Consider the following 14,018-nt stretch of genomic DNA (forward strand, 5'->3'; position numbering starts at 1 on the left):
GTCACCCTCTCTGCAGAGCACAGCATGTGTGTGTGTGTGTGCGCGCGCGCGTTTGTGTGTGAGAGAGAGATACAGAGCAAGGGAGAGCGAGAGAGTGGGTGGTAGAAAGATATGGAAAGAGAGAGAGAGAGGATGCAAAGACAGTGCTCTGTCTGCCTTAACATCGCTGACATCCCAGTATAAGCATCTGGCCTTTTTGACCTTTGCAAAGTTTTTGAAATATTTTCTTCAAACACACCTTTTGATTTGATTTATGTTTTGATTTGTCGTCAGTAAACCTAAATCAGCAGAATATTTCATGAGGGGAAAAAAATGTGGAAAAGAGGGAGGGATGTAGCAAGAGAGGAGAAAATGTAGAGAGAGGAGAAAATGTAGAGAGAAGTGAAGAGAAGAGAAAGGTTATGAGAAAAGAAGAGAAGAGAAGAAAAGACTATCAGACATCAGACATCTGCCATCCCTCTTTTTGCATAACAAAAAAATCCAGTAACCTGATGTCATCTGTTGCTCATCTGTCCATCATTGTATAAAGCCCGCCCCGAGGATTTGATTGGTCCGAACAGCTCTGGTTTGGGCATAGTTGCTCCTCAACGGAACAATTCCAGACCGAACTTCCCGACCTCAAATGTTCTTCAGCTAGCTTTCAGGCAAGCAGTCCAGGATATGTTTTTGAAATGTTCTTCTGAGTTCTTTTCACAGGAGAGATTCAATGAACTCATTCAAAATGTCCTCAGCTACGCTACCAGTGCCTCTCTCAGACTTTGACCTCTGGTTTGATCCAGAACATCATAAATGATCAAGCTTTTAGAATTACAGGCATGTACAAAAACAAAAGGCTGCTTTCCAGTATACAATCTTCTTGTGTGACTTTGGATTTTTGAAGTAATTTGTCAAAAGATCCTTTTAAAAAAAAATTGCTATGATGCCAAGTGATGATTGTGCATCTTGTTGCCATAGCAACACAAGGCACGTGACGTAGAAGCAATCTGCCAGCGCAAGGCAAGAGGAAGGAAGCCAACAGGAAGGAATAGATGACCTGTGTAATCAGCACTCTGATGAGGTAAAAGATCAGGACCCCACAGAACAGCCATGCAATCATGTGCTTCTCACCACAGACCTCCACAAGCCCCTTTGACTGCTGTGTTTCGAAAGACGTGCACATACTTAGAATAGACACTGGAACAGACGTGGATATGTACGATGACAATGACGATGACAAGCATGGTACCTGCAATCCTATGTGCCGAGTTCCATAGGCGTAGAATCTTGATTGCAATAAGTACAACTTAGTTGGCTATTAGAGTAGCCTAAACTACTTTGTGTAATTTTCTTGTATTCACCGCTGTATTTTTTCTACACAGATCTACAGTAGATGTAGATGCGGCATTAATACCATTGGTATTGTTATAAACATTGGACAATATCCTCCACCATCATTAAACATGTTCTGAATGCTTTTTCTAAAAAATCCAATACCGCATGGCACAGTCCACTTAGTTTATCACATCTTATTTTACCACTACACCCGTAGACACGATGCTTGTGGCCTCTACTTTTTTTATACCCTGCTGGCAGCACATCAGTGATTCAATGTAAACGAATGAAGCAATACACCTTATTCATGCCATTTCATTTTAGTTAATTTTGACCAGGGATTCTATAATGACTGCTTTGTTCCTCTGATTCCAGCCTGTTGCTGAGGTGAGGACTACAACACAGCATTTTGTTTCTACGGTCCTGAACTCAGAAAAAAGCTTTCTCCTAATACTTACTTGACCAGTTTTTTTCTAGTTAGCATAGCCTATATTATAGAAGCTACTTTTGCGATATGTGCATCTGAGGCATTTCTAAGTAAAAGCTGGGAACAGGATTTTTAAAATCACAATTAAAGTGTGCTTAATTCAACTAACTCTGTGCCCAAGCTGAATTTTGAGGGTTTTTATACTATCTAATTAGCATAGATAATGCCGAAATGACAATTTTGGGCAATTTCTTTGGGTGGCAATCCTTATATGTAAATAAATCTGTATTGTTCTCAGACATCTCAGAAATATCCCTTGGGCAATAGATCAAAGGTACAGGCTGTGAAACCTACTATTATGTCTAGCTAATTAGCCAGTCCAATGCATGAAATGCTAGCAAGGATGCTGCTGAGCCTCTCGGTAGTTTGTAGAAAACAGCATGAATAGGTATATATGCCATTTCTTAGATATGCCTGACGTCATGCTTTTATTGCATCCGTTGAAAGTGGGATACCAAAAGCTGGAGAACATCAGTGGTCCTCCGTGACACAACAGTAATACAGCAGTTTTAAACCGACTGTGTATGGCATGGAGAACCAATCTTGTGTCTGATTCCTCATGTTGATTTCAGGGTTGCCAAATCAGTCATACTTTTTGATGTCTTGACCTCAAATTCCTCTCTAAATTCCCCTGCAACTACAATTTTGTCATCCATAGGCGCCTGTGAACACAGTTCATCTGATAAGAAATGTGCTAGTTCTGCTTTATTTTCTGCTCGAGAACAAAACATAAGATCAGATCTCTGGAAAAGGTACACCGCGGCCTTCCACAACACATCTGACAGGCCGTGCTGCTTTACTGTGCTCCATTCTAGTGATACTCCTGATCGCACGGTCTTCTTAGTTCTGTGTAAGTCTACTGTATTAATCACACTATTATGCAGCGCCTGAATGGTTACTCGGTTTTGCTTGTTATGCCAGATCCTTTTACCAACGCTTTCTTTTACATGCATTTTGGATGGAATGAGTTTGATATTCAAAAAGTACAACACACACGCACACACACACAAATATTCTCTCTCTCTCTCTCTCTCACACACACACACACACACATGCATACAAACAAACATTCTATCTCTGTTTCTCTTTCTCTCTCTCTTTCTCTCTCTCTCTCACTCACACACACACACACACACACACACACACACGTCAAGGGTGGAATAAACATGCAGTGACAGAGGACTGTAAACAATTTCTTTGCCCGTTTTAATACAGAAGATGCTCAGAGACAGGCACACTATGTTGTGCTGTCTGCTGCACATGTTTAACAGCTCCTATTGCTTTCCAAAGTAGGTTGTAGGAATGCGGAAATACTAGGAAGTTGAGCCTATACTAAATGCGATGGCCTTGCACCATCTTCTGGTTATTCGATTAACTGCATTGGTACAAGCTTTTTAAAGTAGCATGGTCTAAAATCTAATAATGTGCACACACTCTACACATGTTTTTTTCTTTCCTTAAAAGCTTTCCTGGAAATTTTCCCTTGCCCCCCTACCCTCACATACACACACACACACACACACACACACACACACATGCATCAAAACCTCTCCTGCTCTCTCTCTCAGCATCACTGCTTTTGTCTGTCATGCAGGCAGAGTCCGTGCCGTGTGCCATGAAAGCGGAAATTATGAAATATAGCAAGTTATTCTTATAAGCTATGCAGAATAATCGTAAAACCAACAACAGCATATCTGGCACTATGCTTTCTAGGATAATACAGTAAGTTGTATCATTTGTAAAGTTACATTGTGCTTTGAAAGGTTTCATAGGGTTTGTTGTGGTCCAGTCCATACCACACATAAGGCTGGCCTTATGATGTATTTTGATGCTAATACAAATAGAATTGATCACAATAATAACATTTCAAGTAAATAAAGTAAATTGTAGGTGTTGTAGCTAAGCCATGCGTCCAGCAATATATGTTCAATATGTTCAGATGACACTCAGATGTAGGCCTATAAGCTGAACCTGTCAAAGGTTCTTGGAGTGGTAGATGTGTGATTATGTTGAGAGTGCATTATGTTTGAATGCATGTGTGTGTGTGTGTGTGTGTGTGTGTGTGTGTGTGTGTGTGTGTGTGTGTGTGTGTGTGTTAAGAAAAAAAACTCTGAAAAGTGCACTAGACACAAAGTTGTGAACTGTAAATAGTATGATGAACGGATTAATATCTCGAAAAGTAATAATGACTAATAGACAGTTCTGAAAACAATTGTGACACAGAGTATTTTCTTATTTTATTTTGGAGGGGGGGGGCAGTCTCTGTAAGGTGAGGTGATTTTGGGACCCCATCGTGGTTCACCACCATCACCATCGCAACGTGTCTCATAATGGGAGGTAAGTCAGCTGCTTCAGCTGCAGTGAACAGGAGAAAGCCTGACTCTCGCCAGACCCTTGTAGTTCCGCCATGCTCCACCAGAGGCGTTTCGCTGAGCTCCACACAAGGGTCTGGACGCGAGGGCAATCCAAACCCCTGCCAGTGATCAAAAAATTAGCAACCAATCAGGAGCGCCGAAGCGAGTGTTTGATTCAAATAACAATGGCGGCACGCAGCGAGGAGTCTTGTGCTGACATTGATTCTGCTATTTCAACCGTTTTGTCGAATCTATCGAGTATTCATTCTTTAAAAGATTAACAGAGAATAGTTTTGAAGACAATTATTGGTGGCAAGGATGTTTTTACTCTTCTTCCGACCGGGTTTGGCAAGAGCTTGAAGAAGCCTAGCACGTCATTCAAGATAACAGGCAAGTGGTTTATCAAATCACATGCGAGGATGTTTTACAAGGACCCGCCTTCATAAATACATCTCCTATCGAGAAGTCCCAGATCCTTGTGTGAAGCAGACAGCGAACTACAGGATCTGGCGAAAGTCAGGTTAGAGAAAGACGGCTCAAATTATCAACGCAGGTTTACTTGCCAGGTGTTTTGGCCTAACAGGGATACTGGTCACCACTTCTGGCATGGGTCAGTCAGTACATACAGGGATGTCTGTCCATATTACTCAGGGATACTGGTACCTTGAAAAGACAGACATAATTTGGAATGAAGAGGGGGAGATTTGGAATGAAGAGGAGATTTTTTCCTGTATTCATCACAGAACTGAAAATTATTCGTTTTTATTAAATGCATGAAATTTGAGTCAGCTTTATTCCTCCTATTGACCCCCTGTCAAAGTGAACCATTAGGCTATATTGATTTTATTTGTGAATCACTTCAGACAAAATGACCATAGCCATTTATAAAGTAGGCTACTGAAACAAACGATGCGTGATTGTCATCACGTTGTTCCAATTGTGCAAATAAAATAAAGACATCTGTATTACAGGTGACCTAAATACCTTTCTTCATTAATTAGTTTTCTGCACCTACTCCTCCAGTCCGGCAGGTGGCAGGAGTATGGTAACTGATTCTTACAGCGGTATGATACGAAGAAGAAATTTCACATGCCGTGGAGGAAAATGTGGTGGTGTTATGCTTACTTGCTACCATAATTCATAGCTGACCCGGGATTTTTACGGTATGTGACTGTAGTACTGTCTACATGTGCAGTTGTGTTTGCTGACAAAGAAGTGTGTGTTGCAGGAAGCAGCTTTTAAAGTAGTTAAATAGTACAACTTTGTACGTCCATGAGCAAGCTGTCAACTAACGTCGCAGCCTATCTAGTCCGGGAGCCAAATGCCATAATTTAGGTGAACCTGGCTTTGTCGGTTAAAGTTTTTTTTTTTGCAGAATCTAGTAGACTAGGGGTACCTCTTTAAGATTTAAGAGGGTGCCCGGTGATATCCCTTGGGCATTTTCATATATTAAGCCTTTATTGTCCAATGTGTTGACTATAAGGCGGATATACTACAGGTGAATAGGGTAAAAAAATTAACAAGCAGATATCACTATGAAACTTCACCAGTTGATTACTTAGATCAATATGAAAAATAAATGTATTACAAGTTTTCTGAAATTTAATGTTTGAATATGCAAATGAGGTATGATGTAATTAAATATGCGCTGATTTGCATAAACGTAAAAAGATCAAATCTGAACATTGGACAAAGCCAGCTTAAATTTTTTTCTTTTCATTTTGTTGACATAAGAGATGAAAAGTATTTTAGAGAGGGAATTATGGATATCTCATTTAGTTATTCAGTAAATCAGAAAATACTATACCAGCCTTTAAAAAATCCATTTTCGCCATGTTTTTTGGAATAAAATGTCATGTAAACCAGGCTAAGAATCATATATCAACAAACCCCTCTGCAAAATCCTTCTAAACATGGTTAGGTATAAGACTGAAAAGTTTGGTGTATGTAGTGCTTGTGAAGTGGAGATTTTGTTCTCCGAGTGAGAGAGGAAACTCATCCATATCCGCCTTATATTCAACACATTGGACAAGAAAGGCTTGATATACAAAATTGCCCAAGGGATATCACCGGGCACCCTCTTAAATCTTAAAGAGGTACACCTACTCTACTAGATTCAGCAAAAAAAAAAACTTTAACCAACAAAACCAGGTCTGACCTGGGTTGGTTGCAACCTGACCCCATGGCTTATGACTGGTCTGGTCTGCCAAAAGCTCACGAGAACCTTAAAGGAACACTTCACTTTTGTTGGTTAAAGTTTTTTTTTTTGCTGAATCTAGTAGAGTAGGTGTACCTCTTTAAGATTTAAGAGGGTGCCCGGTGATATCCCTTGGGCAATTTCGTATATTAAGCCTTTCTTGTCCAATGTGTTGAATATAAGGCGGATATGGATGAGTTTCCTCTCTCACTCGGAGAACAAAATCTCCACTTCACAAGCATCTACATACACCAAACTTTTCAGTCTTATACCTAACCATGTTTAGAAGGTTTTTGCAGAGGGGTTTGTTGATATATTATTCTTAGCCTGATTTACATGACATTTTATTCCAAAAAACATGGCGAAAATGGATTTTCTAAAGGCTGGTATAGTATTTTCTGATTTACTGAATAACTAAATGAGATATCCATAATTCCCTCTCTAAAATACTTTTCATCTCTTATGTCAACAAAATGAAAAGAAAAAAAATTGAAACTGGCTTTATCCAATGTTCAGATTTGATCTTTTTACGTTTATGCAAATCAGCGCATATTTAATTACATCATACCTAATTTGCATATTCAAACATTAAATTTCAGAAAACTTGTAATACATTTATTTTTCATATTGATCTAAGTAATCAACTGGTGAAGTTTCATAGTGATATCTGCTTGTTATTTTTTTTACCCTATTCACCTGTAGTATATCCGCCTTATAGTCAACACATTGGACAATAAAGGCTTAATATACGAAATTGCCCAAGGGATATCACCGGGCACCCTCTTAAATCTTAAAGAGGTACCCCTAGTCTACTAGATTCTGCAAAAAAAAAAACTTTAACCGACAAAGCCAGGTCTGACCCCATGGCTCCCTGACTAATCCATTGAGTTTGTGAAACTGCTTATTCGCTTGTGGGCTACAAGGTGAAGTTAACGCTTAGTCTAGGCCGTTGTATTACCTCTTCATGGAGAGAAACATTCTTCTTCAGGGAAACGATGTCCAGTGAAGATTCCAGCAGTGAAGAGGACACGGAGAAACTGAAAGAGGCAACGTGGAGTTTTGCTCCTCCAAAAACAAATGGCTCTCAGACTGGTCACTCCAATGGTAATAACTCCGGTGCAGGCTGTTTGTTTTATTTTAACTATGTGTATTATTTTAAACCATAGCTATCTAAAAAATATTTATTCATACATTTCTTTAGCCTATAGTGAAATACTTTAGGTTAAGGAACGTTGTATCATTGTTGCATCCTCTTTGACATGTCTGAAATGCATTTGATGTGTCTCGATACAGAATGTGACAAGAATGGCACACACAGTCGACGGTAAGTTAATAATGTCATTATAGCTTATGTGGCCACAGATTTATCTACACAGCTACATATTTAGGTTGGACTAGTCATACAGTAGTAAAACTTTCATTAAATAAATGTCAGTACAATATTCACTGAGCTGAAATAAAATCATGTTGTGTTAATAGAGCTGTTGCATCTGAGCACGAAAAGGATGGCAATGAGCTACAGACCACACCAGAGTTCCGAGCTCATGTGGCAAAGAAGCTAGGAAATGTGCTTGATAGGTAAGATCTAATGGTCACCTCAGTCACTGTTTGTTTGCTTATTCTGCAAAAGAGAGTCATCATTATTCTTTATCTCAATTTGCTGGTTTGCTTCAGCTGCATAGCAGAAGTTTCCATGGCAACTGTGAACTCCAGCAGTGCATTGTCTAGTCAGGAAAATGAGAGAGAGGAGGATGAAGGTATGTCCAGCATGAATTAATGCAATATTACACTCATTCATGTCTATTACACCATCAGACTAAATCTGAAGATGAAACCAGAGCTAATCGATCATATACGTGTCAAATTGCTGCATTGTGTGTTGCTTAAAGGAGCCCACTTCTCAGTTATCTTAGCCTAGCTTGATTAAAAGTTCTGTCTGTAATTTTAATGTACTGTCCTTCCTCTCCTATGCTCATGTGAAGGTTTTCTTCTCTTCTCGACATCTGTACCTGGTATGAGTGAACCACCTCCTGCTCCTTCACTGAAGCGAAGACCTCTCCCTAGCTCCAGGTAAAATCCCTTAAGCACACACAGCTTCTACTGAAAGCGACTAGCATTTGTGTGATACGGTACATCTTTCTCATGCCAATGTCTCTCTCATTCTCTCTCTCACTCACTCTCTCTCTCTCTCTCCCCTCCTATAAAAAACGAAAAAAAACATTAAGTTATTTGTTCATTTGTTTGTTCATTCTCTAATTCAGGGTAGCCTACATTCCATGTCAGCAAAAAAGCACAATAGCGCTGTCCTTTCTCAGTGGAACATTAAATGTCTCAATATAGTATATTAATTCAGTGTTACATATCTGTTATCTGCAGAGCTTAAACATTAACTGTTTTTGAGTTTTTAAAATAAAAAACAGGTTTTTTACTTCAGAGTTGGTCAACTATGTTACGGACAAACAGGGTGTTACAAAAAACATTAAATTCAGTCTTGCACTTGAAATGAAATGCAATTTAGAAGGCTCTTGAGTCTATTTCTGCTACACATACAATAGTTATTTTAAATTATTTTTAGAACCAACCTTTTTTTAAAGATGAATATGCAATGCATGTATAACCGTCCTTATGGACGAGGATATTTTTCATCATAAATCTCCATTTAAGCTATCTTTCATCATTAAAAAATATGTTATAGTAAAGTCCAACCTATTCAAATAAGTAGAATGCTTAAAAATGTAAGAAACATCAATATTGGCTGTTTTAACTTTAAAAATCAAAGTGTAACCTAGGTGACAATGAAAATCACACGGTTGACACTATAACTTAGTTGACTGGACATACAGTAGGGATGCAACGGTTTTCAATAATTTATTGAACCGTTCGGTTTGGCCTGTTCGGTTCAATAGACTCACCTAAACCGCAATATTTCGGTATACGCGACATTAAACTTTTTATTTAATACAAGGTTATTGCGCGCGCGTAGCCTGGGAGCGATAGAGAGGAGTGCTTAGGACCCGGGGGATGCGTTTTCTCTGACTGTTCAGCTTGCCTCTCGTCAACCTTGCAACAACCAATCAGAATTTTACTGAATTTCCCAAGAGCCAATAAGCGCGTTGAAATGCAAATGAAGGAGTCATGTGAGAAGAAACAAACTTTACCGGCGGCTGCATGATCATGGCGACATTTGAAGTAGCCCACGAACAAGGCAAAAAGACCGTCAGTAAACAAAGCACAGTGTGCATTGCAAGCACTGCTTCACAACTATCACCTAATAAAGGTAACACATCCAACATGTCGGCCCACTTGCGCCTTCATCACCCGGCTGTAACCTTAAGTGGAGCAGCACGGAGAGTAAGTTCGCCACCGAAAACCCAACCATCCATTGCTGCAGCCTTTCGACAACAATATTCCTATAATTCCCAAAGACATAACGAATACGACGGCGTATTAGGGCCACGTATATATACTTTGTAAAGACGCAAATTTGCCACTTTAGAAGGTCGAAAATTTGCCACATTATAAAGTCTGTGTGTAACAGTGTAACCGGTGGTTTCTGCCCTGTGTTGATTGCTCGCTAGAGTAGCCTAAGAAAGCGTGACGCCGACACAGCTGAGCGTATTCTCTTTTTGATAGTTTACTGGAAAATATTGTAGGGATGGGAGGTTATAGGAGATGGGGAGGCTGACATGTCATTCCAAACTCGGGTCATTTATTTTCCTGACGTTGTACATGCTAGGCTACGGGCAGCGGGAGGTGTCCACTCGAAAAACAATAAACTCACTGCTAAATCAGTCAATCGCTCGTCCACTCGTCAATCACACAACTCTCTCGCACACACACGCACACACACGCACACACACACACACACACACACGACAGGAGACACAAGGGAAACAGACACTTTGTGAAGTGGCAAATTTCTTCTCGGAATAGTGCCCCCCTCCCTGACAACAGGTTGCAATAATGTTAATTTCATTGTTCTAATATTTTTAATGCTGCACTGCACTTTTGTCTATGTTTACATTTTTTACGTTCATAAAAGAGGACAGGGCAGGCACTCCCAAATCAAATATCCATTTGAAACTACACATAATACTACCTCACCAATTATTTTGAGAAGATTTTCAGAATTGTTCACTACTTTTTTGTGGGTGTATAACAGTTAAGTATTTTCTTTAAATGTGTGAAGAACAGTGAGTTTATTAAATAAATAACTACACATTACTTTATGCTGCACTGCACTATGGATAACATTGCCTGTTTATGACAGAAGGCAATGATGGTGTTCTTTTCTTTTAATACATTTTTGTGATTCTGCTTCATCTGTGTCAGGCTATGCATTTAATATTTTCTCTGCAAGTGTAAGTAGAAGCACATTGTTGATTTGAAATAGAAAAGGCAAATATAGCCTCCTGTATGCTAGAGCCAAGATAATATTGATATATTGAAACCGAACCGTTACCGTGGCCCAAAAACCGTGATACAAACCGAACCGTGGCAAAACTGTACCGTTGCATCCCTAACATACAGTATTCTTAACCATGGACAACATTTTATTCATGAGACAGAATTTAATTACCAAAGTTCCTTTTGGTGAAAACCTCTTATTTTAAATGCTAAATTATTCAACAATATACATAATTCCACAGAGAATACATTGAAATGCACACTAACAAAACTTTAATTTCACAAAGACTTGTGACGTAAAATCATCCTTTTTGTATTCAAAAATCTGAAATGAGTTAAGTAAAATAATATATCTATATAAAATGTGTGTATATTTAAAGGTCCAGTCGATATAAATGACATAGAAACAATTAATTATCACAATATTCCATAGATCACTGATGTAACTTAGTTGACAGATAGTTGAGCTCCGGTGTAACTTCGTTAAAAAATAGAGCTGACCGTAACTTAGTTGACCGTAACTTAGTTGACAATTTCCATATTTCTTCCCCATAACAGAAATGGTGGACCTAGCCTAGCTAACCACATGTCATTTTTTAGAGCAGGTTAATGGAAGAATTCAACACAAAATGGAATTATAATGAATAAAACTTTTTTAGTCATGATAATGTACATAACATAGTTGATGGATAATAATACGGGCGTTGACAATATGCTTTTCTACATCAAATATTCAAAAAACTGAGAGGAGACACGCCATGGTGTGTTTGAAATGACCACCGCAGAGGAAAATGACATCACATGGTGCTGGTCACATGGTCTTGGGACAAACCATTTTTGAGTTACCGGGGGAGGTTTTGTTTGTAACATAGTTGACCAACATTTTGTGGACATGAATGAATTATATTATTTTAAGTATTTAAATACATAATTTACATTTTAAACTATTATTTTCCTTTAATATTAAGACTTTTGAAAAAGATTGCACAAATAATGTATTTATTTCAATGGTTTTAATGGATGTTTTTGGACCCTCAACTTTCTCACATTGAAATCGGACATGGACAAAACTGTACATTTAGGGCTATAATGACACATTTTTAGCAAAATGAAGAATATATTTCACATATTGTCTATGTGATGTTATTTCATGAAGCAAGTATACAAACTAGGGATGGCGAAAACTACAAATTTTCTTGACCGACCACCGAGCCTCATTAGCCGGTTGAAACCGGTTAACCGATTCGTTTAAAATATTCTACGCTATTTGAAATAACAGCCACGCAATTTCGCAACTCTGTCGCATCTCTCTGTCCCCCGCTCACACACACAGCCCCGGCGGCGGCGCCGCACTTTCACTCACGTCACTTTTTTTTAAATCCCCTACAGCGCGAAACATGAGTCCCGCAAACCAAGGAGCTTGTAAGTAAGTGGAGGACAAATGGCTCCTTCGTTTCGAAATGGTTTGGGTACAAGGTGATCGCGATGCAAATAAAGGCGTTTGTCTAGCGTTAGAAGCTCATTTGAAACTGAAATTGCCGCGGCTCACTTAAGAAAATGACAGCTCCGAAGAGACGCCGCTATAGTTTGAGGAAGTACTAACAATAATAAAGAAAGATGACCATTATTACCTTATCTGTTACCATCGATGACCCTTCCTGAAATGTAGATGTAATGTGTTTCCAAATCTAAACCCATCTTATGCGGAAAGTTGCTACAACATGATAAAACCAATGGATAAAACGGGCATCTCCAGATTGCAAAAGACGCGCCGGCCAAGGCATGCGTGCGAATGTTTTTATTGGTTTATTAAGTAGCCTACAAGCAGGCGAGTTATTACAAATTGAGTGTGAGGGATGATTTGTTAACTTCACGCAAAAAAAGACCTTGGAATGAGATGGCTAGCTGTAGTAGCGTTTAGTCCACTGTCTATAATAATAGCCTAATTTAGAGATCGTTTTTTTATTTTTTTTTAACCGACTAGCGACAACTTTGATCGGCTAACGTGGATACGGTCAACCATCGGTCAAACAGTCACCGGTTAACATCCCTAATACAAACAAAATGTTATTTGTTTGAAGAAATTTGATTGTATAAGTATATTTAACATCAGTGGACATGCAGTGTACCCTAAATTATAGAATCACCGGGTGACCTACGCCACTCCGTACGGCATCTTATTTCTGTTCATTGTCAATTATTTGTTAATTTGTCTGTTTATATGTCTTGGTGTCTGTGCGAGTAGCACTTTGAGTTGCACTCAAAAAATGTGTTGTATAAATAAACTGTACTCACTTTTACTTACTCCTTCCTTCTGTCTTAGTGACAGTGACAGTGAGATGGAGACAAGATTCAGAGAGGCAGCGGTGAGCATCTCAGACATTGTCCGCCCATACTATACAGAGAAAACGGATGAAAAGAAAGACTCTGGCGATGCAGTGGAGAACAAACAGGACATGTGTCAGAGCTTAGTCACAGGGAAGAAGAAAAAGAAGAAGAAGAAGAAGAAAAAGAAAATTCCTAAGCTTGAGGAAGATCACAAAGATGAAAGAAAAGATTCTTCTAATGGTGGAAACATACAAGCACAGGAGGAGAGCACACAGAAGACTCCACAACTTGATGAAGAGATACAAAAGAAAAAGAAGAAGAAGAAGAAAAAGAAAGTTGAGGTAGCACAAGTTAACGGAGAATGAGAGACTGATGATTGGTGTTATCTTTGTTCATTGAGTTTGCATATTTTCTACAGCTTTCCCCAGTTCTTTTTTGTCATCATGTGGGAAGGGAGACACTGTTAAGCCACTGTTGAAATGTCTTCTGCCTGGAAATAGTGGAATATGGGACACGATTTACAAAACAGGATGAAGAGAACATTCCAAGAGAAGTTACTGTAGTTCTGTTCCCGAGCAAACGTTCCCGGTCATTTCAGAGGAAAATGTAGTTCTTCATAATGATTATGTTTCATTTGTGGACATGATTTCTTTTCATGCTGGCATCCAAATATTATATCTTAAGGCCAAACAGTTGTATATATTATAACTTTGCGCAATAAAATTCTGTGAGGTTTTACATTAATTTGACTAAAATGTAATGTAATTTTCTTGATGAGATATGCACACTTCAAGCAATATCTGATTTGCATTGTGTAGTTAATCTTGTAGTTTATCATAAGAATGCACAAGTGACAAGTTGACAGGTAAAAAGGTTGAATTTCTTTGTGTTTATGGCAGTTTTGTTTTTATTAAAGCAGAATTTCACACTCAGT

At 38.8% G+C, this 14,018-nt stretch overlaps 1 protein-coding gene across 1 annotated transcript; it reads left to right on the forward strand.

Annotated features, from left to right (window-relative positions):
- Positions 1–5,207: 5,207 nt before the first annotated feature.
- On the forward strand, positions 5,208–14,007 carry c8h12orf43 (chromosome 8 C12orf43 homolog). Its single transcript, XM_062543433.1, has 7 exons — positions 5,208–5,315; positions 7,338–7,453; positions 7,643–7,673; positions 7,829–7,927; positions 8,024–8,106; positions 8,332–8,419; positions 13,080–14,007. Exons 2-7 carry the CDS (start codon positions 7,345–7,347, stop codon positions 13,447–13,449), a joined length of 780 nt encoding a protein of 259 aa, XP_062399417.1. The 5' UTR covers positions 5,208–5,315; positions 7,338–7,344; the 3' UTR covers positions 13,450–14,007.
- The last annotated feature ends 11 nt before the right edge of the window (positions 14,008–14,018 follow it).

This window comes from Sardina pilchardus, chromosome 8, assembly GCF_963854185.1.
Source record: "Sardina pilchardus chromosome 8, fSarPil1.1, whole genome shotgun sequence".
NCBI classification, from domain to species: domain Eukaryota; kingdom Metazoa; phylum Chordata; class Actinopteri; order Clupeiformes; family Clupeidae; genus Sardina; species Sardina pilchardus.